Source organism: Exophiala dermatitidis (genome assembly GCF_000230625.1).
Source record: "Exophiala dermatitidis NIH/UT8656 unplaced genomic scaffold supercont1.7, whole genome shotgun sequence".
NCBI classification, from domain to species: domain Eukaryota; kingdom Fungi; phylum Ascomycota; class Eurotiomycetes; order Chaetothyriales; family Herpotrichiellaceae; genus Exophiala; species Exophiala dermatitidis.
In genome coordinates, this window is record NW_008751652.1 from 2,274,133 (window position 1) to 2,299,048 (window position 24,916).

Genomic DNA, 24,916 nt, shown 5'->3' on the forward strand with positions numbered 1-24,916 from the left:
CCCCCAGCAGCCCAAGGCAAGAGTCTCCATGAGTGACGTGCGTGCCCTGAGAAGCCCTACGTAGCCTCCCCGGGCCAGCGCTATTTTCAACACGTCCGGGCGGCTGCCACGCCTATTCTGGTCAAGGGCGCCCCTAGGCTACCCACCCGCATGCCTAAAGCACCGTAGCTGGCGCCCGAATCTGAACGTTGGCGCCGTCTCTCCAATCCGATCTTGCATCACCAACACCATGCGGAAAAAAATTGTTTGTTGAGAGGCAGCCAAAAGGTCGATCCTGGCAGCCTCATACAAAGAGTAGAAGTGGCCTCGCTCTTTCTTCTCCTCGTTGAGGATTCATGCCACCTCTGGCTCTGTCCAAGTTACACATGCGCTGTCCGGTTTCCTCGCTACCACGTTCTAATCTCACCACTTCAATTCCTGTCCGCCTGAGGCGCAGCCTTTGCCAGCACCAGCACCAGGGCTCGTTCTTACAGTTACAGCGGGCCACGAAGCCGGGATTTCGAAGCTCTGGCCTAAAGCATCGCCCATCCCTGCTCGAAGGTGTCCCGTCATTTTTATCGTCGTCAATCCCATCTTCTACCACCTCGTTCCGTCGACTTTATTGTTCCAAGCACACTGCGACGCCTACCACGAGCTCCAACGACTCAGAAGAATACAGAGACGCGAGGATAGACATCATGCCTTCAGGTGCGTTTGCGTCATTAGAACCCTCCCTCTCAACCTCAGCTCGTCCCACCCACCCAACCGTCTCTGGACCGGGCCCACGTGACAGATCAGATTATTGGGCCAGGGCCCGAGATCTTGGGGACGGACGTGACGCCGGCTCAGTTGCTGAGATCAGATCCCAAGTCCGGTCTTCTGTTTTCGTCAGAACCACCGATACGTGTGACGGGTCCAGGGGGGCTAGTAGTGGCTGACCAACGGAACTGGAAACTAGTAGCCAACCTGTCCCCCGACGATGCCTACGCGCGAGCATTCAACAACAACAGCGAATGGCGCCGCTCGCTGGCCGAGACGGAGCCGGAGCTGTTTGAACAGATGAGCAAAGGTGAGTGCAACGCATTATCGTTCATCTGCCTTCCCTATCGATCTCTCCCGTCACCTCTCGGAGTGGTCATGTCTTACTAGTTAGTACACAGGCCAGTCTCCACAGATTCTGTGGATCGGATGCGCTGATTCGCGGTGTCCCGAAACCACCATCCTCGGCCTGAAGCCCGGCGAGATCTTCTGTCACCGAAATATCGCCAACATCCTCGTCAACACCGACATCAACTCGCTGTCCGTCATCCAGTATGCCGTCCAGTACCTCCAAGTTAAGCACATCATCGTCTGCGGACATACTCAGTGCGGTGGTATTGCCGCCGCCCTGGACAACAAAAAGCTCGGCCTCATCGACACCTGGCTGATGCCGCTGCGGGCTCTGCGGCAAGACAATCTCGCCCTCCTCAACAGTCTCAACGAGGTCGAGCGGGGCTTGAAAATGGTCGAACTCAACGTTCGCAACAGTGTCAAGCAACTGCTTGCCAACCCGGTGGTCATCGATGGCATGCACGAGCGAGGCTTGCAGGTCCACGGCTTGATTTATGATGTCGGCTCCGGCGAACTGAGGGAGCTGGATATCGAAGAGGACGAGGAAGTCGTCAAGAGCCGCGTCGTCGCTTTCAAGACGGTGTAGAAGTGTTGGGCTAGTCTTTTGTGCTGATTGCAACCTACCTAGGTACTGTAGCGTCAGGAGTTATGAGATACGGAGCCAGGCCAGTGCTGTGAGTTGGGGCTGTGGGTAGAGAGGTATTAAGTAGACTACAACCGGTGTCTGTCTACTAGGCTTCAAGCCTGCTCATTTATAGTATACGTGCGTCTAAACTTGGGAAGAGATATGAAATAGTGTTTGCTGTACGACTAACTAAAACAGGACACTTTACTACTGGTAAGATAAACATCGAAACACCTGATAGTAGACTCGGAGTCAAATGTCTACCCAGGTGTCGGCGGCGGTCAGTTACGGATTTGCTTCAATTCAGAAGAGCATTTGATTCTAGAATTGCTGACTTTAATTATCTCCGACAGCAAAGACCAGACAGTAGCTTTTTAACTTTCACAGTTGGGAACCTGGCGCGTATCGCACAAGCGGCTACATGGCCAATCCGGGTCCTTCAACACGAAACTCTTCAACATCAAGCCCCCTCACCGAGTGATCAGGCTCTCGTCGACCGCCGTCTTTGAGCTACAGTGGCCGAGGACGTCGTCGTTCAGTTACTACAGGAGTGCCATGCGGTAGCTTCGAGGTTACTAATATTCATCCAAGCGCAGCTAAACCATACGATCGGTATTGATACTGATACTGTCTTCTACAGTTGACTTGTCCGTTTACCTAGGTTTTGGTGCAAGGTTAAGACCTCGACTGACGCGCAATTGCTCTCTCCAACAGCATCAGTCATAGCATCAACACTCGCCTTGCAGCCAAAACTTCAGACCCTGGATTGCAGTGGCTGGCCATTTACAACTGGTTGGCAGTGTTGAAATCTTTCAAGGCCTCGGCAACACGGGCGCTCATGGTCTTCTCACCCTCGCGCACCCAGACACGTGGGTCGAAATACTTCTTGTTTGGCTTGTCCTCACCCTCAGGGTTACCGACTTGGGTCTTGAGGTAGTCGGCCTTCTTGAAGATGTAGTCGCGGATACCGGTCAGGTACGCCCATTGCAAGTCGGTGTCCAGGTTGACCTTGACGACACCATAGCTGATGGCATCGGTGTACTCCTTCTTCGAGGAGCCGGAACCACCGTGGAAGACCAAGAAGACAGGCTTGTCGGTCTTGGTGCTTTCCTTCTCCTTGACATATTTCTGGTGCTTGTCCAACAACTCGGGGTGGAGACGGACGTTTCCTGGCTTGTAGACACCGTGAACATTCCCGAAGCCCGCGGCGATGGAGAAGTATGGCGAGATCTTCTTGAGGGTGGTGTAGATCTGGTGAATATCCTCGGGTTGAGTGTAGAGAGAGTTGTTGTCAACAGACTCATTATTCACCCCGTCCTCCTCCCCGCCCGTAATGCCAATCTCCTATAAACCGTATTAGCATGTGCTCTTCTGCCCTGAGGAAAACTTCTCAAATCATACCATCTCCAGCCACTGCTTCATAGGAGCCGCCCGCTTGAGGTACTTGGCAGTGGTCTCAATGTTCCAGTCCACTGGCTCTTCGGACAAATCGATCATGTGAGAAGAGAACAGAGGCTCGCCGTGCTCCTTGAAGTAGGCCTCATCGGCGTCCAACATGCCGTCGAGCCATGGAAGGAGCTTCTTCGCACAGTGGTCGGTGTGCAAGACGACAGGGATGCCGTACAGGGGGGCCACGGATCGGATGTAGTGGGCACCCGCAATAGCACCACCAATGGATGCTTGTTGCTGGTCATTTTTAACACCCTGCAATTGCGGTCAGCTTCGTCACCTTGCGACCAACAGCTACAGCTTCACAAACCTTGCCTGCAAAGTATGCAGCACCACCCTGGGACATCTGGAGAATGATGGGGGCATTGTTGTCTCGTGCGGCCTCGAGAGCAGCGACGGCAGTCGAGGAAGAGGTCACGTTCTAAATCATGGTGGTCAGTAACTGAGACTGACGATGTCGGGACAAGAGAAGCATACAATTGCCGGAATGGCGAAGTTGTGCTCCTGGGCATACTTGAACAGAGCCAGGACATCATCACCGGTGATAACACCCTCCTTTCGAGAAAGAACGTCCTTGACACCCATGTTGAGATCTCGCGCAAGGTTTATGTTTTGGTTGGGGTAAGAGTTGGATTGGATTCAGATAGCTCGAGGAAGTTCTAACTCGTTCGGTTAGGCTGAAGCTCAGGCAGTAGTGACAGTTAAAGGAGTCTTACAGTAGACCGAAGCTCGTGAAGGATGTGAGGAAGTATGAAGACGAATGTTATGGCAATTGAGAATCGATTTCGAGACGACGAGAGAAAAGTAGTCAGACTGCGTGGGCTGCGAGGAGGGGCAATGACATAACTTTAAAGGAGCTGCGACTCGTGTTGCGGCCAATGTTTGTGTGCAGTGGCAGTACTACAGAGTGTCCATTCCGCGTTTCACTCTCTCCGTCTCTCTGCGCTTCTGTTTCTCGGCCTTCTTCGTCCTTCACCCATTTTCCGATCTGGCCCCTCGAAGCTCCCCATCCGCCCATGTCTATCCAATCCGACCGGACTCTGTGTCTTCCTCTCCTCCACCAGCCCCTCCGGTTTCTCCCTGACTTGCCTCTCCATCGATCGCTTCTCGTCGCCTAAGCGCACCTAAGGAATGCCACCGCCCCCGGGACTTCACGGGATGCCGCCTCGAGACTTACCTAAACATGCTACTTCCCCACGTTCTCGGTCAAAGGCACCGAGATGCCCCCGTTCAAAAGGCGGATGTGCGACATCTACTCTGGTAGGCAAAGGGCTACTGTGATCGTTGCCGCTGCCGTTGCCTCGGATGCGGCATGAACGCTAGTTGTAGCCCATCGGTTCTTGGTTCGGAGATGCACTCGTAATCTTTTTTAATACCATGAGCGTACCGACAATATCCAGCTATAGCCCGTATCCAAGGCCAGCAATGCAATAGAATCCCCAAACGCCCGTTGACTGCCACCACAGTCCGGTTTGAAACATGCATCCCGACCGGTCAGCCTACAGTTCTGGGTTGAACCAGCAGAATCAACCCCCAACCACTGCAGTCAACAAATCTTGCAAGCGGGGACCGTCATCGTCTCAATCCATCGCATCATCACCAGGCCGCTCCAACTCGTAAAATAGCAGGTATACCTCTCGTTGCATAGACAGGACATCAGACGTGCGTGCCTCTTTGATCTTATCATCTGAGATGCGCCACCAGCGATCATTAGACTTCTTCCGTCGGCGAAACTTTCCCGTGGTTGTGGTCTCGTGCGACCGAATCTGGGGTTTTGACGCCTGTGTATCGGTCCTTTCGACCACGGACATGTCTAATAATCCCTCTGCTGCCGGTGGCTGAGGCGACGAGGCTGGAGTCATGCCGTTCGAGGTCGGTCTACTGTTTGCCGTACTTGGGCCCAGTGAAGTTGTAGACAGCGAGGTGCTGGATTGCTCATCACTGGGGTCAGCCGGGGTGTTGGTGCCGTTGAGACGCATCGCACTAATGCTGGGGCTGGCATTGATGGAAGAAACCGTGCTAAGATTGCGACTGGCATCCGCATAAGCACGGAAAGGATCTGGGGTTGCAAACGGCGGATACAAGTGATTCCGTCGAAATGATTCGTAGTGCCCGCTGTTATGGCTTCCCTTGTGACACACCACGCTCAACAGCTTGTACCACTTCTCGTTGAGAAGGCCGCCAAGACGCAGTCGTTGGGTGTAGGCCACTTTGGCCATGTTCTTGGTAGAATAGCTTCCCGGATCGAACACTGACCTGGAAAGGTGAATAGCGATAACTTTGGGGAAAACAGTAATACGGGTCGATTTTCGAATCTTGCATTTCGGCGCAAGGCTTGAGTCAGGCAGGATGACGCCGTCAGGAGCCTTTTCAGGATCTTCCCGAAGCGCCCGCTCGATCAACGAGATATCTCTTTCTAGGGTTTCGCGGTCCGTTTCCGACACAGCGGCGGCGAGTTTATTGGTCTTCCACTCCAAGGCATGCCTGAGTCTGCATTTGTCGCACTTGAAGTCGTCGATTTCCTCACTTTTCAACAGGATATCAAAACAATTATCCAAGGTGGTCGAGCTTTTCTGCGGCACATTCAAGGTCAACGACACAAAAGTCGTGGCACTGGGCTTCGTCCTGAATCCGCAACGCTGACATTGAATCTGAGACTCGATGCGGCCTTCAAAGGGGAAGCCATCACTGGTTCCCACCGTCACCTCGCTCAAGGTTGGAGTCAAACCCGCAGGTTTCTCGACAGCTTCCTGGTCGCCGGGCTGACCGTTGGTTGGCGGCCGCGACAAGGCTAGGCGTGCTCGCTGCGCCGCATGGTACTCATCACACAGTCTCTCAAGGAGAATCTGCAGAAACTCCTGCGCATCTTGCTGGTTGCGACTGATCCGTGTCCGAAAAGCCCGTTCTAACGCTTCAATTATGGGTCGTGCAGTAATGGTCTTTTTGTAGATCGGTCTTTCGTTCAAAGCATCCAACATCTCTTTTAGTGCTTTGGTGACGGTCCCTTTCTGCAAACTGACAATGTTCTCGGCCTTTTCACCCTTTCGCAAGTCCGCCGGTGGCATGTCATATATTTCCTGGTTTTCCAGCTGTCTTCTATGCAGTTCTCGGATGAGGTATAACCTCAGCTCCCCCAACCCGGCGAGGGCTTGTAAAACAGAGTTGATGAAGCAGTCGTTGGCCGGGTTGGCCAGCCCGATAATTGTACGCTTGCGGCCATCGTTGGTGTTGTAGGAGTTCTCGCCGTCGAGAAAAAACGTCGGTCCGAACACGTAGAATGCGGCAACTGCTGCAAGTGAGGCTCCGGCCGCATAAGCGACGACCGTCGCTGGCTTATCAGGCATTCGGACGGGTTTGAGTAACGAGCGTCAATTCCATGATGTCCGACGACTCGGTCTGCTTGTCATGACTTTGGATAATGTCCGGGGGTTGCAGTGTGCGAGGGCCGGGGTGCAGTGCTGTGGGCGGATTCACAGGCAGAAGAATTGTTAAGTTATAGCAACAAAAGAAAAAGGTTCTGAGAAATCCGGGGTAAGGGACTCGGGCAGTAGCCGTTTGCACAGTCCCTTTTTCCAAGTTGAATACCGGATGTTCTGCCTGGCGGCGGACTGCACAATAATGACAATCCCTGTACAGCACGGTAGCCGGTCTGGTACCTTTGTATCTATCAACGTCTATTCTTGAATCTGTGTCCCATACAGGCCTCAATAGCAACTTGCTACCTATGCAGTGCCGGACAATAGCCGCCAAGCTAATGATTGCAATTCTCCGATGTCGCCATTGAAGCTCATCAATGATTACAATGGCATTATGAGGGATTCCCATCTTGTGCCCACTACTGCTGTACCTGCCTAGGTATACAATTAATGTTGTACACACTGTATTCCGGCATGGGTTGCATTGTCAAACTGAGCCCTCCGAAGGATCCGGATTTCTATTGGCGTGAAAGCCACGGCAGAAGAAACGCCTCGGGACCAAATCGCCAATGGTATCTTGTCCGCCGATCGGATAAGCACACCTTCGCTTAAGCTAACTAGAACAAAGAGGGAACATCATCGCTTCGCCTTTGCGATGCGGGGAGATAGAAGATAAGCCATGTAATTGACACCGGAGTTCTGCCACACTGGCAGTGGCGCTCGGCTTCTGCTGGCTTCTAGTTTTCCTGTTATTCCAGCTCGAAATGCATGTTGTCGTGGAAGAATACGACCCCGAATGAGCGGTGCAATTCCAAATGCTCAAAGAGGAACTTGAAGGCATCCTACAGGAAGTGCGGTATTATCACCATCGATGCATTCTGAGAAGCACTTGCATCCCTCGCTTACCGGCAAAACCAGTCACTGATCCCTCCGTGATCAGCGAATGGGGAGATGTCGACGCTGCCATTCAGGCATTGATGTCAAAAAAGGGTACAGATATATGGGAGAGCTGGGAATCCCAGATCGTCATACCTTCCGAAAACCTGGGCGTTCTCCCAGCTCGCCATCTGTATGAGTCTGTCAACCACTGTCGATACATTCGAAATCAGCCCGCACTGCGAGATACCTGCCGTAAAGACAAAAATGTTAGGGATGCATATGCAAAAACCAAGCTGGAGTTGGCCCAACGGGACTGGAGTAGTGTCGACGAATATTGCGAAGCCAAAAATGGGATAATTGGCTGGGTATTGGAACAGGCTGGTCTGAGCAGAGAGGACCGGAAAGAAATCAGAAGATTGAACCCAACGGTATAGCACGCTCGTAAAACTTGAAGGCACAATATGTTCATGTTCTTTTTTTCCTGACCTCCGTTCAACCCGTCCATTATTGAAGTTCTAGCCCGAGGTCCAGGCCACTTTTCTGTTCTGGGTCTGGGGTGCACTAGGAGGTGGAGAGACTGTGCTCGGGATGTCGTCGTGTGAGGGTCGAGCTGCATAGGCTAGAAAAAGCCGCCAGGATATCATGCCTATCCATGGGCCATTTTGTCAAGGAGTGGAACGGCATTATCGCGAGTTATCACGGACATGCTCCTTGTTGCAATGCAAAAAGAGTATTTTTCCAGGTGGATATGTCTTGCCTGTATCAGCCGTCATAACAATATGTGAATGTCGACCTAGTGAAGGCCTGACGTGGGATCGTGTTCGCTGCTGCCGTGGTTGTACTCTGGTGGAAAGATGACGGTTGATGGATGAGGATATTGAGACCTGACGAATGGAGAGTTGCTTGATGGGGACGGATTTTAGCAGGGAAAAATGCTGTTGGCGGGCGCCGTTGGCCTCGTCAGCATGTCTCCAATTGTCTCTCATACCCTCACGGTCCCTTTGTGCATCGGCAGGCATAGCCACCGTCAACTCGGGTGTAGCGCTGTTGTAGTGCTGGAGCGAAGGATGCAAGCTTGTGAGCACCGCGAGATGGAGCAGAAAAAGCAGATCGAGTGGTTGTTGTAGACCGCAGGTGGCTTGACGCTGCTTGGCTGCCATTCATTCCATCATCGCCCGTTTCGGTGCATTTCTGCGAGGATTCGATCGAGGCCGGTGAGTGTCTCGTGTCCCTGCGCAGCCAAAAGTCTCATTGTTGACAACCGCCAGTCTCAACCAGAAGATAAAGCATCGCTCGCTTACTACTGCATCCTCAGACGCGCCCGATTGGAAAGAATCCTGCTATCCTGCATGCAATAGCCTTCGACAGTTCTATCTACTTCTTTCAAGCCTCTTAAACACTTCCATTGTCACTCGTTCAACGCTCACGTTCGACCCTGTACCCTTGTTCAGTCTTCTTTGTGCCCAAGCCGCACATTTAGTACACTAGACTTCGACCAAGGAAGAGCAAGCATACGGAGGCTCGTCAAAAGATTTCCAATACCGCTGGGGGTGATACTATGTCCATCAACTGTCAGATTCGTGCCTCGCAGTGACAGACATTGACTCGGTCAGAATGGATGTTCTTCAAACAATACACCGTCGACAGACAACAACCGGGCAGACGAACACGAACGGGGGGCTGTCGACGGGAGAACAGGTTCTGCAATTACTTTCCAACCCCTTTCAGGCTTCTGTAGGTGCTGCCCCGAGCAGTTTAATGCATGAACTGACATGGGATAGTTGCAAACAAATGCCTTCTGGGCGTCCCTTGCGACTTCGATAGGCATCAGTGCCGCCCTCGCCCTCCTGTTCTGCTTTATGCGTCCGAGAAACACCATCGTTTACGCTCCAAAATTGAAAAATTCGGATAAAGACCATGCACCTCCTCCGCTGGGGAAGGGCCTGTTCAGTTGGGTCAAGCCTGTCACTTCCGCGAACGAGCCCTTTTTGGTGGCAAAGATAGGGATGGACGCGGTCATCTTCTTAAGATTTACACGCATGCTGCGCAACATTTTCGTCGTCCTCGGCTTCCTTGGGCTGGTCCTGATGATCCCCGTCAATGTTGGGCTGGGGAACAAAGCGGTGTCTCGTGGATCCTCGGGATTTGCAATCATGACGCCTTTGTTCATTTTCGGCAAGGGTCTATGGGCGCAAGTGGTCCTGGCATGGGTGATCGATGTCGTGATAATATACTTCCTATGGCACAACTATCGACGTGTTCACAAACTGCGACGAGGATACCTCGAGAGTCCCGAGTATCAGGCGAGCCTTCATGCACGAACACTCCTGATTCGAGATATTCCACCCAAATTCCGGAACAATGAAGGCATTGTACGGGTCATCGAGGATGTCAATCCGACAGGCGTTATCCCGAGGACAACCATTGGGCGCAATGTGAAGATCCTCCCAGACCTGATTGAAGAGCATGAAGAGGCTGTCCGAGAGCTGGAATCCGTGCTTGCCAAATACATGAAACATCCAGATCGACTCCCTCCTTGTCGGCCCACAATGAAGGCTCCCAGCAAGTACAAGGGGCCCACCACGAACGGGAAGGTTGATGCAATCGATTATCTCACCGACCGCATTCGAGAACTCGAAACCAAGATCAACTACATTCGCGAACGTGTGGATACCCGTGATCCCATGCCATACGGATTTGCAAGCTGGGATGAGATCCAAGATGCACATACTGTGGCATATCTGGCTAGGAGTAAGCGCCCTCACGGCGCCAGGATCCAGTTAGCACCAAGACCAAATGACCTCATCTGGAGCAACCTGAAGTTATCCAGGGGAAGCAGAAAGAACAAATCGGTGATGAACGCTGTCTGGATCACTGTGCTCACCATCCTGTGGACACCACTCAACGCCGGCATCGCCGTCTTCTTGTCCAATTTCTCGAATCTCGGGCTCGTTTGGAAAGGATTCCGAAACACGCTGCAGGCACACCATACAGGCTGGGCGATTCTTCAGGGTATCGCTGCTCCGGCGATCACTTCACTGGTTTACCTGGTGCTACCCATCATCTTCAGACGACTGCAAATTCGTGCCGGTGACGTGACCAAAACCGAACGCGAGCGACATGTGCTGCGAAACTTGTACAGCTTCTTCACTTTCAACAACCTGATCGTCTTTTCCATCTTCTCTGCAATTTGGCAGTACGTGACCGTTGTGATCCAATACAACCGGGAGGGAAATGACACTTGGACATCTTTGCGACAGGGTCGCTTCTTCCTGGTCATCACAACTTCACTCTGCCAAATCTCGCCATTTTGGGTCACCTGGATCCTTCAACGCAACCTAGGGGCTGCTGCAGACCTGGCTCAACTTTGGCATTTGACCTGTGTCTGGTTTGCTAGGACATTCATGGCTCCTACGCCCAGACAGAATATCGAATGGACGGCACCACCGGCATTTGACTATGCCAGTTATTACAACTATTTTTTGTTCTATACAACAGTGGCGCTCTGCTACTCTACGCTTCAGCCGATCGTGCTGGTCGTGACGGCATTGTATTTCACCATTGATGCTGTCTGCAAGAAGTACCTTTTGATGTACGTCTTCGTCACCAAAACCGAATCTGGGGGCCAGTTTTGGGTGACTATCTTCAACCGAATCGTCTTTGCGACCATCCTTTCGAACGTTGTTATTGGCGTGGTTGTCAAGGCTCGGGGAGGTTGGGATCTGGTCGCCGCCCTTGTGCCATTGTTGTTCATCATGATCGGGTTCAAGGTATACTGCATGAAGACCTTTGATCTGGACCTGAAATACTACGCCCGCGGTCGCATGCACGACACAGAACGCCTTCCTTCGAACGGAAAGCCGAGGAAGGTGGAGAAGATCTCATCGAAATTCGGGCATCCTGCCCTCTACAAGCCACTTATGACACCCATGGTTCACGAAAAGGCCAAAGATGTCTTGGGACAAGTCTACCGAGGCCGGCTGAACTCCGAGGGCGGACAGTCTATGGCATTTTCGGATATTGCAATGCAGCCGATGCATCATACAGGAAAGGTGGTACAAGACGTGCCCTTCGAGATCGTGCCCGAGGCCCAGCAAGACTTTCAATTCTACAAGAACCGATCTGACTTCCGCGGCCAAGGAGGGGATACGCCTTCTCGTACGGCAACGCCGATTCCATTTGGGGGCACGGACGGATACAATTCTGCAGAGAGCTCACGACCTCAAACGCCTATCGTGTACACAGGAAAAGAAGGATACAGTTCACCGGGAAGCACGCGAGCTCAGACCCCTGTCCATTCCACGAGAAAGGAAGAATACAGTTCCCCAGAGGGCTCACGAGGAGGCAGTCATTCACCCCGTCTGTCACAGCAATACCATGGCGTTGGCGTCCATAGAAAGCCGGTTGACCCGTCTCATGTTCCCCCTCAAATCAGAGCCGCTGCACTTGGAGTTCCCGAAGCTGGTGATCTTGGCATACAACACGGCTACTACAGTGACATCACTGACGACCGAGCCAATCTGTTGCATGGTGTAGGCGACATAAGAACACCGAACGGAGAGTTCATGTCGCTTGATCGGTGGCAGACGCAAGAGGACGGTCGAGAGGGAAGCGACACAATTCCTTACCGGGATTACAACTATAGTGGAGGCCATACACCTTCCGAAGAGATGAACACTGGATACGACTACTTCCGAGGAAGGAGGTGATTCTGATTCGAAGATTTCTGTCTCTTTGTTGGCTAGAAAAGAAAAGGTTGCTTTGGTCAGTTCTTAATGTTCATTTGGACCAAGCCTTGCGCAGAGCAAGCTATGAAGATATGAAGCTCACTAGATAGATAATGAGTATGGCGAGGAATCATGTTCCTCTTGAAAAGAGAAGTCCTGGACACATTGCAGTTTCCGGACCCCTGACTTGTATATCTTCAGCTGCGTATTTTTGATTCGTGCTCGCTTCAGCCATGGTCGTGGCTCATGTCCACAAGTCGAGAGCAACGACGATTACGAGGACACACAGCAGTTGGGACAGAAGGACTACCGACAGGAGGTATCACAATGAGAAAGACCAAAGAGTCGATTATTTAGAGTCACCGAGGGGGAGACTAACAATGAGAGAGTATCAGACCATGGAGAGCATAAAACAGTTCTTGTTAACATTCTATCTCGCTTCTTTACTAATCAGTACGATTCAATCTGCAGCTTCAACTGCTAGTACAGGACATTCCAAACGGGAAGTGAAATCGAGTCAGCCTGCTGATTTCGAATCTGTTTCCCCGTCCACCATGTCTGTCCACTTTGTTCACTGTGGGTCTGTATCTCGATCAGTTGGTTCTCGATCAGTCGGTTCTCGATCAGTTGGTTCTCGATCAGTCGGTTCTCGATCAGTTGGTTCTCGATCAGTCAGTTCTCGACCAGCTAATTAGTTCAACACAAGACACATCTTATGAGTCTGACAAAAGACATCATACCGAAACACACCAGCCTTGTAGCAATGCATACACATGCCACCCATGGAAGCATACAAATCCATATGTATCTCTTCCAGGCTGATATCCGCGTATCGCAATCGAAATCTCCCACAGGGCAACTCTTCCCTTGGACCACCGCCAGGCGAGTGCTGAGCATCATCCAAAGACGGGATCTCGTTGAGCCAAGTACTCACAATATCACCCAGACTCATGAGAAAAATGCTGGAGTCGTCCAAGGGGCATTTTGAAATGAGTTCTCTATTCCATCGTTCCTCGTGCGTGATGGCAGCGCAGTTTTCGCACCACCACCGGCCTGTGTGTGTCGAAGAATGAGGATCCGGCCACAACAGTTTTGGAAGTTGAGTCACCAGATGTTTGCTGAGGCGCTCGGCTTCCTCGCGGAAGTTCCTGACAAAGTTGGGTCGAAAAAGGTCGGTCATGGTGCACTCTGCATCAAAGCCGCCGACGGGGGGAACTGGTAACACCCACATCATGTGTCGGGATGCTTTTGTGAAGATCTCGGATAGGTTCAAGATCGATGCAACTACCATGATGTCGGGCAGATGGTACATTGCACTTCCCTCGTGGTGGTACATTAGCCGGGATGGGCGGATGGTGAGGAGTTTGTTTAGGGGGTTAGTGATCCATGAGGGGGTGGGGCCTGAGTACATGTATTTGTCGCATACGCGCGCGATGATCTTGATGTTGCGGAAGGTGAAGTTGGTTTCCTGTGAGGATAGGTCAATGTCGTGCGCGAGGGCGAGGAATATGGCTATCCCGTAGAGACTGTCGCCTTGGAGAATTAGCGGGCTGTACCTGGACTTACCGGTGCCGTTGTCACTGGTGTTCCATCGTGGACCGAGCAGAGCGGAAAAGTAGGACGAGCGTTGGGTTAGTGCTGTGCTGGAGACGCGGAAGGTTTCGATGTTGGGTGAGATGGGGAGAAGGCCGTTGGGAATCACGCGGATGAATGTGTCTCCTTCAGGTGCCCACGAGACGACGCCGTCTTGCTTGAGGTAGGGCTCTGGGACTTGGAATAATGGCATTTTTGGGGTTTGTTTTGGGTGTTGTTCTGGGATCGGAGTGGATGGGAGATGGATAGGATGAGGATGATGGAAAGAATTGAATGCTCCATCTGTTCGTTGTGGGAAAATATATAGCTCGGTGCTCTGTGACTTGCGGCATCTTCACGGGGCAGTATCAGGCAGCGATGAGGCAGTTTTTAAATGTGCCATAAAGGGACTTGGAGTTTTGACGGTTGTTCTAAGGCTCGAATGCCTGGCAACAACTGCCTGGTCGAGGTGCTTCATGCCATGGGGATTGTCGGTGTTTCTGACTGCGTTTATCTTACCTCGGGTAGTCTCATTCACATTCGTGGAGGCAATGCGAACTGGCAGCATTGGGCCCATTGTCAAAAGGGCAGTCACATATTAGCATAGTATAACTGATAGACAGAGGTACAGCATGCAGTGGACGACGAGGCAGCGATTAGCCCCTGAAATGAGGCAGCCTCGTGAAGCTTGTGAAGCTTGGCCAGCTTAGTGATTCCGGATTCTTTGTCCTGCTGTTCTAGTAGCTGGCACTTATTTGTACGCTGTTCACCGTTCACCAGCACTACCTGAAAGCCACCTGGATCTTCTTTGTGTCCTTTCTTTGTTCTGTCGGACATTTCCCTGGGACTTTCTTTGTTCCCCGCATTCGCTGTATCAACAGAACCATGGGACCTCGGCAACAACTCGGACGGAGGATGGAGTACAGAGTATGGGGCATGGATCTCCCCCAGTTCCCAGATGGCGAACAGGATCTTTGCTGCCTTGCAGGGGACATGCTTTTGAGACTAAATTGACAGCACACTGGCGCGGATTGAGGACAAGGTAGTATTTGTGGCAAGGACTTGGATCTGTCGAGTCGTCTGGCGAGTGCACGTTGCAAGCGCGGAATTAAAGGCGTGAGGCGACGTGGATGGTGCCACTCTCCCCCACAATTTTATATCTTCTTAAACCACATCCAGTTTAATCTGGTCCTGAGGTTGTCCATTTCCCCGTGGAGTAGCGGCCTGAAGCATCTCTGACTGTTGCATTGCGCAGAAAAGCACCCCACAAAGCTGGAGTCCCAACAGCCACCAGTGGCGATCAGTACCGATCTCTCCCCCAGACTTGAAGTTGAGGCTCGGCTGGTACAACCTGCTGTGTTATCAGGAGTCGGGTAATCAGCTCCCATTGGATCCCAAGTCGCCGTTGTGTATCGGCCAGCCACGGCATCCCTCGGCGTGACATGCCAACCACCGCCATATTTGCACATTGCCATATGACTACTATGGTGCCAGTGACACTCTCTACGCTCACCGGTGTTCATCGGCGTCGCGCGTCGGGACACTTTGGTTGGTTCTCCGACTGCCCTGCGTACGCCTATCTATCTAACCGTCTGTCAATCCTTTACCGCCCACTGTATTGTGCCGATCACGGCCATGGCCGCTCGGTAAACAAAAAGCCTCCATGTCCCTGTCCATGTCCTTTCCGTTTCTTCATCCATCATCCACCTCGCCCTCGCCCTTGAGCACCTCTTTCTCTCCCTTTCTTTCCGGTGTTTTCTTCCGAGCCGCCGCGAACCGAACCGAACCCTGTCCAGTCGAGGCTTGCCTTGAATCAAAATATAATCTGTCGCAATGGCAAAGTGGTCGATCGACGAAAAGACCAGCTCGGTCGAGACGGGAGAACCGATCCACGTCGAACAGCAAGACATAGGCGAACATGCAGGTCTTGATGATTCAAATGCAAGAACACAAAAATCACAGAGACCCCAAATCAATCCCTAATCTTTTCTCTCTAGCTCCCCCGATACGACGATGCAGAAACCAAGCGGATTCTACGCAAAGTCGACTACCGCCTATTACCAATGTTGACACTATTATACGTGCTTGCTTTTCTGGATCGAGGCAACATCGGAAACGCCAAAGTCGCCGGGATGAACAAGGATCTCAAACTTACGGGAACACAATATAACCTGGCATTAACTGTACGAACGAAGCCCTCATTCTCGACAATTCGAACCATTTGAAAATTAGATGGCACGGCTGACCAGGACTGACCCACAGGTCTTCTTCTTTCCCTACGCCATTTTTGAAGTCCCGTCCAATATCGTTCTCAAGCTGATGCGGCCGTCGTGGTGGATTTGTATCCTCATGGTCTCGTGGGGGACGGTATGTAATATTTCCTCCCGAAGGACATTCTGTTCTGTTCTCTTATCAATGCTAACTCTCACCCCCTTTTTTGGTTGTGTAGGTCATGACTCTTCAAGGCATTGTGCAAAACTACCACGGCCTCATCATCACGCGAACATTGTTGGGGTTAGCTGAGTCCGGATTTTTTCCTGCTGCAAGTAAGTAACGACTCAACTCTTCCCTTCCTCTCTCCTTTATCGAAACCACTGCCAGCGCCAGCCATATTTATCCCCCCATTCTAACCATTTTTCGTGCTTCCAGCATACCTCCTAACAACATGGTACTGCCGCTTCGAAGTACAAACCCGACTCTCCATCTTCTTCTCCGCCGCGTCCATGGCAGGCGCCTTTTCCGGTTTATTAGCATTCGCCATTGAAAAAATGGACGGAATAGGCGGCCTAGGCGGCTGGCGCTGGATCTTCATCCTCGAAGGGATCTTCACCACCTTGATCGGCCTCACCCTTCACTGGACGTTACCCGACTCTCCCGCCACCGCAAGCTTCCTAACCCCCACCGAAAAATCATTTATCAACCGACGCCTCGAACAAGACGCCGGCACCTCCGCAGGCAAAGTCCGCACCGGCGAACCCTTCCAATGGCGATACCTTAAGGCGGCCCTTACCGACTGGAAAATCTACTTTGCCGTCATCATCTACTGGGGAAATAGTATCGTCTTATACGCATTCACATATGCCGCGCCCAGCATCATCCTGGACCTAGGTTACACTGCCGCGCAAGCCCAATTGCTCACCATCCCTATCTATTTCCTGGGCGTGATTTCCACGATCTTCTTTTCGGTCTTGGCCGATCGCCATCGCACTCGGTGGCCGTTCATCGTGGCTCCCTTTTCCATGGCTCTGATCGGATGTATCGGCCTCCTAGCTGTTCCGCATCCAAGATTGCCTGGACTAACTTATGCGTTTCTGTTCACCATCCCTGCCGGAGTGTATCCGCCGTTGATTGGTTGTTTGTCTTGGGTGGGCAACAACTTGGCTCCGACGTGGAAGAGAGCTATTGGGATGGCATTGCTCATTTCGATCGGAAACCTCGGTGGTGCGATTGGTTCGAATATCTTTATTGCGAAGCAGGCTCCGCATTATTGGTTGGGTTATGGTATTGCTACGGGCATTGTGGCTGCTGCTATTGCGTCCACGTTCGTCCTGAGGATCGCTTACAGTATGCTCAATAAGAGGCGCGATTTGATGGATGAGGAGGAAATCAGAGCAAAGTATTCTGAGGGTGAGTTTTGCTTTTTGCTTGTTGCTTGTTGTTGGAAACAACCACTTTTCTGCACTCCTTTTCTCTCTCCCTCTCCCTCACACACACTGTCTACCCGTCATCGATTCCAAACCGAAAATTGATGATGATACTAACGGTCCCGCTTGTGCAGACGAACTACTGGACTTGGGTGACAAGTCGCCCTTGTACCGCTATGTTATTTGATGCCTAAGATCCAGTCCCCGGCTTGGCTGGAACGTCACGTCGCGAAACTAGAACGGCGAAAGACACTTTTGTTTGCAACTTGGTTGCTTTTTGCGGCTAGAAAAGCATACATAAACATTTCTGTCCATTCTTGGCCAGCGTGTATGGACTAGACTAGATCCACCCTTGTCATCAATTTTTCCCATTCTATCCTGTATCTACGTTGGCACCACGTCGACCACACGTGTTACTTTGAAATCTGGAGCTCGTGATTGCCCTCCTTCTGACCTAGACTAATCTTGTGACGGACTTACCATTCTATGCGGCGGCAGAGACTTCGTTCTGTCATCTCTTTGGATCCGGGTTGTGTGCTGTGGACACATTCTGCAAACGCATCACGAGTTCGTCGCGTTATGCTTGACACCCGACTCTAGGTAGTCATGTAAATGCCAAGAACCAATCAAACTGCCGAATCGCGCGTTCCAAAAGGGTGACTTCAAGTTTAATGCTACAACTGTACATGGCATTTCAACCATACCTAGGTACGGCTTGTCGAACAGGCCCGCAGTGCATTCCCCGCCCCGCTTTGGCGGCAGTGGTAAGGTATGCTTCTGTATTACTTTACGGAATCGGTCATCATCATATCCATGCCAACAGATCAAAAAACCTGTGTGGTACGGTGACTTGAGAAATACCGCCGAAGCACGTTCAGGGGTCAACTACTAGAATCATCATCACTGGCAATCGAGCCGCAAAAATATACCGTGGCAACGACGAGAATTTCCACCGAGAATGCAATGTCCTGCGGCGACTAGGCAGGCACCCCAATGTGGTAGAATTGCTTGACGTCCAACTTGAAGACAGAACACTTGTTCTGCAGGCTGGACGATGCCTGCGAGAGATACTACAAGAGGGCGACCGTGACATGGACATCTCAGATAAAAGGCAAGAAAAATGCGTCAGCGGACTTGCCTGTGGGTTGCAGTACGTGCATGATAACAACATCATACACGCCGATCTCAACGCTGCCAACGTTATTATCTCCGGAGATGATCACGATGTTGCCATGTGGCTGGACTTTGGGGGCTCTCAAATTGACGACCAAGAGGCCCTGGCCAACTATGACGAGTACAGTTATCGGCCACCAGAGTTTCCAGATGATCCTCCTGTTAGCCGGGCAACTGATATCTTTGCTTTTGGCTGTACCGTGTTCGAAATCGAGACAGGCGCACCGCCCTTCTACCACGAGACCAAGCACATGTCGCAGGCCGGAAAAATGTCATACCTCGAGGACAAGTATCGCCAACGACTCTATCCGTCCGTGGAAAATCTACGCTTCGGCCGCATAATCATGGGTTGTTGGGAGGGACGATACGAGTCGATGAACGATCTGAATCAAGATTTAAATTCCATGGATGTACAGCGATCCCAGCCATTATCGTGGTATGATTCAATCCCAGCTATGAGGACGGCAATTCGCAACGGCCTCCGGCGATTTTAGCTTTGCCCAAACAAACAACGGAGCAGCTATTGAGGGAATGTGGTCATCATCAAAGTCATCATCAAAGTCATCATCAAAGTCATCATCAAAGTCATCATCAAAGTCATCATCAAAGTCATCATCAAAGTCATAACCCATGACCATCATCTTCCACCTGTGATCAGCGGGCGGCGTTCAAGTTATTATCCATCTGGAAGAATGTGTTAGAACGTATTAAAATAATCAGAAAAATGTGTTATGGTAGCGATCCCCTTACATTCTCAATTTGAACTGTCCCCACGGACACTCCCGGGTCGCGGCAGGTCGAACATTGGCCGCCTAAAGGAGTTGACCCGAAACGTGCTATGTCGGTTCTCTCTGTGGCATCGCTGCAATAAGGCTTCGAGTCTAGGGCTTTCGGGCACCTGTCGTAGTAACGCTGCTCTACTTGGTGCCGATTTGGTCGGCGGGGACAGTGTCTGTAAATGCGGATGGCTTTAGTGTATTGGCACATTACTGTGTAGGTACAGGTAGTATAGGGTGGTACAGCTGCGAAACTTGAACTCTGAGACCCATTCCATTCCGATGTCGTGTGGCCGGAGGAAGATTACTTTATGCTGCAGTGTCCGTCGTTCTAGCAGATACACAGTCATTGAGCCAACAATCAATAGACAAGCCCTCTTAAGGACCGTCATTAGGTATTGAGCCAGATCATCATTATTGCATACCTACCTTACCTACCAAAACCTTGCACCTGTAGTAGGAACAAAGATAAAAGGCGCACAACTTGAAAAGGCACCCAATAACATTCCAACACGTTGATCAACTGCTCTTTGACAACTTTAACATACCTAGACTGTGTACATAGGCCTCCTTTGAAACATCAAATGGTTCCATCTGAGTCTGGGATATTCTCACAAGTGTACACTCCACCCGTGTGACTCTACTCATTATTGTATATCTGGTGAAATTGTCCTCTATCTTGAGAAGGACCGGGAGGGACTTGATGGGCCTGCAATATTTTTCTCTGGGATGCCTTGGGCCTTCGCCCACAAACAGTACCCGGACAATGCCTCACTTCATGCGTACAGGGTATCTGGCTGGGCTGCATACTTACTCTATCCACCAGTAAGCTCTCTGGAGAAAGAGAAACGAATACGAGTCAACGACTCAAAGTACCTTACTTATAAATGAAGCGGTCTGTCGTGTCCAAGTCTTGGTCCATTATTGCTTACCTTACTCCTCGCAACCAATTCTCCCACCAGAAAGAACTATCATACCAGACTCTTGTTCTTAACAACCAGTCTAGTAGTATAAAATGGCAGACTCTGGCGCTAGTCAAGATCAGTCGAAACTATGAAGCCAGTGATGTGTTGTAAAAGAGTGATAATCATTCTCAACGATCTAGGAGGCAGGAATGTATCTAAGTAGTCCTCCCTGCCTATTTGCCTGTTTGTCTCTCTCGATTATAAGGAGCCCTTTATACTGATCGTCCAACTTGCATACAAAGAGTACTCCCGCCTGATTGTCCAACTTGTGTATCAGGCGCCCTCCTGGTTGATTGTCTGTGTTGAGTACCAGGAGGCCTCCATGAGCAATGGGCGGGTGGTGGGATCCTCATAATCAACTAGATCAGGGTTCGGGTGGTGGTGGCCATCATCAGTCTGGCAGCACCACTACTAGTACAGGTAGCTAGGAGGCGCAGTATGGAGTACAAGGAAATGCAGGCCAATTAAGCCAAGTGATCTCGTCAGGCGAGGCTGCGCACAGACGCCGCACCGCGAATAAAGACAAGAAAGAGAAAGAAAAGGAACCCCAAGACAAGAAGTGAGCCGGTACGGTAAGCAAGACTCTATCTGTCATCGAGATTAGCTCAAGACGTAATATTTAGTCCTTCATCATCTTCAAGAAGGCGCCGAAGCTCTTCCTGATACCTCTCTTCCTCAACAACTTTCGTCTTCACAATTTGCTCCACATTCTCTTGCCATACGGTCGACACCAGCTTCACCTTGGCCACCAAATCTCTGTCGGCGGAAAATTTGGGAAGAAGATGATCCTCAAATATAAAGGGCCAGGCATTGAGAGATCTGATGCAGGCCCAGAACCACACTCGCTTAGACACCCAAGAGTCTCTCATTGTCCTTGTGAGCTGGATGTTGTTATGCTCATGCTGCAAATTCTTGGCCTCTTCATCCTCCATGATGCCCAAGAAAATTTGTCGCGCCTCATTGAATTTGTCGTACCGTTCGTCAATGATATCATCGATACTGCAGTTCGTAAGCCAGTACGGCACTGACAGAATTTCCGCGGGGAGAGCACAGATCCACTCAAGGTCGATCAGGCAAGTGATATTCCAGTCGTCGTCCACAAAGATATTGCTTTGATGGAAGTCGGTCAGTTGGAGGATGAAAGGACCACTTCGTTGACTGCGATTTATGAAATGATGCGACACGGCTCGAAGTAATGTCCTGATGGCCATGCGTTCGCGGGCATCGTCCTCATCCCGCACCGCGTGAGGATCATGGAGTAAATGGTTGTCATACTGCGTGAGCATATCCGAAACAAAGCTGTCTGTATCCTGATATGTTTGGAACGGCTGAATGGTTCGCGGAGTCCCGCTGTGCTCGAATATCATCGTGTTACACATCAGAGGTCGGTTCGTCAATGTAATGGTGGAATCACTCGGGTTGAACACGAAGGATCCAATAGTCGGTTGTGGGAGACGCGCGAGTGAAAGTATGATGCGGGACATGCCTTGGAAAAGACGAGCTCGTCGCATCGAGTCGTGAAGATGCTCCGTCCACGTCAGGGAAAGCATTTTACCCGTCTGCGGGCCGATATATTCGAGAAGCATGTACGCCATAAGTGTATGGACGGCCGGTACTACCCTTCGATTCTGAGTCGGAGCGTAGTTCGAGAGGAGCGGAAGACCTAGGATACGGTGCATCCATCTCCAGAGATATCGCGAAATACGCGTATAAAAGGGTGCTTGCTTGATATGGGTAAACTAGGTCGGGTCACGATAACGTGTGAGTAAATATTAACGCCGAAAGAAAGCAAGAGCTTCGACGACGAACCTGACTACCATCGACGAAACCAAAGGCATAGAGTCTCGGTATTCGAATGTCGGAACAGTACTCTTGCATCCATATATAGGCAGCGACTTCACATCGCACCTTTTCATCGATTGTCCCAGGATACTGGGCTTCCGCTAGTTTGTGGGGCATGGGACACCGGAAAACAAGTCTGGTCGGGCTACCACCAACTGTGATATCGATCAAGACACAAATATTGAATCCGCCTTGGATCCACGAGTCAGGTGTGAGAACCGTGCAGCCATCGTCTTTGCGCAGGTGAAGATGGCTTCTGACCAAGTCCGCGATCGACTCTCTCCGGGACCAAAGCAGATGCCGGAAGCTCTCAGCCGCGCGCTGATGTCGGATGAAAAGAACAAGATTGCTTTCATCCTCGGCGGCTGATTTCATCGACAGCAAACGACCATGGTACAGTAGATTGGGCGGCATTATATTGGCGAAATCTGATTACCGCGTCAACTGTAAATACAGACCTGGCGCGTTTTTCTAGAAAGACATTAATACATTCCAGCCAAGTCGACGTCTCAACTTATTTAGTTTAAAGCCAGAAGAAGACAGACCCGGGGGGGAATATTTTGGTTATTGATATCATCGCACTCAACGGCATGCCCAAGGCCGCACATTGCTGGTTGAATGGAATGATACAGTACAGTTATTGAGGTACGGTGCACCTGTCTCAGATAGTACTATGTAGGTAGGCTGATGGAAAAGTGGCCTTCAAAGCGACTCCTGAACCAACAATAACCGAGTGGGAAGCCCGGAATTTGGATGTTCCGAACTGGGAACCCAGGGGGCCAATTTATGCGACTCAGGATCGCACAGCCACAGCTCAGGCTTGCCAGCCTTGCCAGGGATTAAAGGAGGATGGATCTTCACCAGATATCCGCCAGTACGCATCGTACAAGAGATCATGCATCGACGTGTGAGGACAATAGTCCGGCATCCTAACGGAGGCTTTCAAGCAGCGTAGGCAAACTCCCGGCTGGTACTCTTCCAGTTCTCGAGCTGCCTCCCGCATGTGCCATGTCCAATTCATGCTGCATGGCGCGCACTCAAGTTCTGGCGCACATTGGGAAGTGTTGCCTGTGCCAAATGAGTCTATGACTTTCCCAAGGTCACGAAGTGCACGGTTAACCGACACTCTCAGTCTACCAGGGCAGTGTCCGAACGCGCACAGACGCGCAAAGAGGTTTGCTGCGTTCATGGCTTGGCCAACACAGAGTCGAGGAACTTCCACTTTGTCGTCGTCATTGTCGTCGGATCTTTCCATGAGGCGAAACGGTTGCGAGGCTTGTGAACTTCTCACCCCAAGAAGCATACAAATGATTCTGTGGCAACTATGATGAAGCTCGTCCATCTTGGCCTTGTACAGGTCAAATAGCCAATCTGGACACACAGAAAGTCAGTCGCACATCCAGGAATCATGAACGACCGCGGTAGACAGCTCACCTATGAAATGTTGTTCTTGCACCTGGAGAGGAGGCTTGCGTAAGGCAAGCCCACTTAACGCGTTGTGGTCTACATATCGTACTGCGCTTTGAGAAAGTCGGTAGAATGCATCTTCGTCATTGAAAAGGTATGCGGTGTTGACTGTATGGATCCAGTCGTACATGGTGATTTCTCTCCGACCGGAATAGAGGTGTTGCCTAAACAGGGGCTTGATGGCATTGCTGTAGTCGTACTTATCGCTAACAGTTGCAAGTGCGTATATTCCGTCAAACGAGACGTCCTGTAGGGCCTCATTGTCGTAGTGCAGGACCCTACATAGAAGGCCTGTAGGCCCAGGAGCGTCTTCAGGCAGCCTCAGGATTGGTGGGCTCTCCTTGCTGAATGGGAGCTGAGCCTCGCGGAAATTTCCAGAGAGCATGGTCTTAAACACCGGCGATGACAGTGTAAGAACCTTGGTTGATACCAGAATTCGTGCCATTTTCGGTGTCGACTTTTCCTGTTCTTGCACCTCTCCCTCTTCGTTTTCATCACCCTGGCCGTCCTCTTTGTCTACTTCTAGGATCAGGTCGCCGTCTAGGTCGGCTTTGGTTTCTTCATTCTGAGTGTGCTCTTTGCCGACTTCCAGGATCAGATCACCGTCTGCGTCGGCCACGATAGTGCGCACCTCGCTGCTGGTTAGTGACGCCATTGTCAGAACAGGGCAAGGGATCAGATAATGTAGAAGACTGTTGGGGACACGAGAGGTTCCTGGCAGAAGGAATAAATATGAGTGTGAGATTTTTGTCTGGTTAAATACTTCAGGCAATAACAAAAGCGCGACAGAAGTGAATAAAAGCGTGACTGAATTCACCTTAGGAGAAGGAAACGCTTCACTCTCCGGCGCCCTTGTTTAGGTGACGAAGTTTGAAGTGATGAACCGATGACACTACCAGGATGTAGTTATCACCCAGAAGTTGACTCAGAAGACAGGCAGCACTTACCACTGGGTGATATATCATATACTGACCTTGTCGACGAGGGTACTGTCTCTTATCGACAACCAGCCAGGCACGACATCTTCTTCCGTCTTGACCTCATCATGGTGCGTTCGTCTATTTGCAAACTGCTCAAAACTCGAACGGCATCCCAATATACACTCGGAATCCCGAAACAGCAAAATACCAATCGAGGAACTGCCTTTCTCTCTGAGTCAAGGGTATTGATCTTATCTTCTGCGGTTTCCTCTCGGGCTGGTGAGAGCGGCAGGTCCCGTTGAAGAGCGATGGCCGTCTCGGCCTCGATAACAAAACATGTAATCCACGACCTTCATTCTCAAGAGTGCCTTT

At 51.1% G+C, this 24,916-nt stretch overlaps 11 protein-coding genes across 12 annotated transcripts; 6 read left to right on the plus strand and 5 right to left on the minus strand.

The window, feature by feature from the left end:
- The first annotated feature begins 199 nt into the window (after positions 1-199).
- Positions 200-2,374, plus strand: HMPREF1120_08619 (carbonic anhydrase). The gene is made up of 3 exons (XM_009162881.1): positions 200-687; positions 941-1,048; positions 1,140-2,374. Exons 1-3 carry the CDS (start codon positions 336-338, stop codon positions 1,673-1,675), a joined length of 996 nt encoding a protein of 331 aa, XP_009161129.1. The 5' UTR covers positions 200-335; the 3' UTR covers positions 1,676-2,374.
- Positions 2,375-2,497: 123 nt separating this feature from the next.
- On the minus strand, positions 2,498-3,748 carry HMPREF1120_08620 (fructose-bisphosphate aldolase 1; the record flags this gene model as incomplete). Its single annotated transcript, XM_009162882.1, has 4 exons — positions 2,498-3,058; positions 3,116-3,418; positions 3,474-3,584; positions 3,641-3,748. 4 exons carry the CDS (start codon positions 3,746-3,748, stop codon positions 2,498-2,500), a joined length of 1,083 nt encoding a protein of 360 aa, XP_009161130.1.
- A 995-nt stretch (positions 3,749-4,743) lies between these two features.
- Positions 4,744-6,507, minus strand: HMPREF1120_08621 (ubiquitin thiolesterase; the record flags this gene model as incomplete). The annotated part of the gene is made up of 1 exon (XM_009162883.1): positions 4,744-6,507. The coding sequence occupies one exon, from the start codon at positions 6,505-6,507 to the stop codon at positions 4,744-4,746; it is 1,764 nt and encodes a 587-aa protein (XP_009161131.1).
- Positions 6,508-6,880: 373 nt separating this feature from the next.
- HMPREF1120_08622 (uncharacterized protein) lies at positions 6,881-8,128 on the plus strand. Its single transcript, XM_009162884.1, has one exon. It carries the CDS (start codon positions 7,395-7,397, stop codon positions 7,890-7,892), a length of 498 nt encoding a protein of 165 aa, XP_009161132.1. The 5' UTR covers positions 6,881-7,394; the 3' UTR covers positions 7,893-8,128.
- A 309-nt stretch (positions 8,129-8,437) lies between these two features.
- On the plus strand, positions 8,438-12,672 carry HMPREF1120_08623 (uncharacterized protein). The gene is made up of 2 exons (XM_009162885.1): positions 8,438-9,192; positions 9,240-12,672. The coding sequence occupies exons 1-2, from the start codon at positions 9,073-9,075 to the stop codon at positions 12,165-12,167; spliced, it is 3,048 nt and encodes a 1,015-aa protein (XP_009161133.1). The 5' UTR covers positions 8,438-9,072; the 3' UTR covers positions 12,168-12,672.
- A 132-nt stretch (positions 12,673-12,804) lies between these two features.
- On the minus strand, positions 12,805-14,856 carry HMPREF1120_08624. Of its 2 annotated transcripts, none has more exons than XM_009162886.1 (3): positions 14,277-14,856; positions 12,926-13,653; positions 12,805-12,863 (listed from the first exon to the last, which is right to left on the minus strand). In XM_009162886.1, exons 1-3 carry the CDS (start codon positions 14,289-14,291, stop codon positions 12,854-12,856), a joined length of 753 nt encoding a protein of 250 aa, XP_009161134.1. In that variant the 5' UTR covers positions 14,292-14,856; the 3' UTR covers positions 12,805-12,853. The 2 variants fall into 2 exon arrangements, with proteins under 2 accessions (XP_009161134.1, XP_009161135.1); XM_009162887.1 differs by having other exon boundaries at positions 13,752-14,856.
- A 79-nt stretch (positions 14,857-14,935) lies between these two features.
- HMPREF1120_08625 (retrograde regulation protein 2) lies at positions 14,936-17,845 on the plus strand. Its single transcript, XM_009162888.1, has 6 exons — positions 14,936-15,698; positions 15,755-15,940; positions 16,020-16,124; positions 16,207-16,303; positions 16,407-17,384; positions 17,536-17,845. Exons 1-6 carry the CDS (start codon positions 15,591-15,593, stop codon positions 17,586-17,588), a joined length of 1,527 nt encoding a protein of 508 aa, XP_009161136.1. The 5' UTR covers positions 14,936-15,590; the 3' UTR covers positions 17,589-17,845.
- A 244-nt stretch (positions 17,846-18,089) lies between these two features.
- On the plus strand, positions 18,090-19,146 carry HMPREF1120_08626 (uncharacterized protein). Its single transcript, XM_009162889.1, has one exon. The coding sequence runs from the start codon at positions 18,493-18,495 to the stop codon at positions 19,066-19,068; it is 576 nt and encodes a 191-aa protein (XP_009161137.1). The 5' UTR covers positions 18,090-18,492; the 3' UTR covers positions 19,069-19,146.
- Positions 19,147-20,880: 1,734 nt separating this feature from the next.
- Positions 20,881-23,716, plus strand: HMPREF1120_08627 (uncharacterized protein). Its single transcript, XM_009162890.1, has 2 exons — positions 20,881-22,802; positions 22,854-23,716. Exon 2 carries the CDS (start codon positions 23,159-23,161, stop codon positions 23,483-23,485), a length of 327 nt encoding a protein of 108 aa, XP_009161138.1. The 5' UTR covers positions 20,881-22,802; positions 22,854-23,158; the 3' UTR covers positions 23,486-23,716.
- On the minus strand, positions 20,921-22,571 carry HMPREF1120_08628 (uncharacterized protein; the record flags this gene model as incomplete). Its single annotated transcript, XM_009162891.1, has 2 exons — positions 20,921-22,054; positions 22,125-22,571. 2 exons carry the CDS (start codon positions 22,569-22,571, stop codon positions 20,921-20,923), a joined length of 1,581 nt encoding a protein of 526 aa, XP_009161139.1.
- Positions 23,545-24,279, minus strand: HMPREF1120_08629 (uncharacterized protein; the record flags this gene model as incomplete). Its single annotated transcript, XM_009162892.1, has 1 exon — positions 23,545-24,279. One exon carries the CDS (start codon positions 24,277-24,279, stop codon positions 23,545-23,547), a length of 735 nt encoding a protein of 244 aa, XP_009161140.1.
- Between the last annotated feature and the right edge of the window lie 637 nt (positions 24,280-24,916).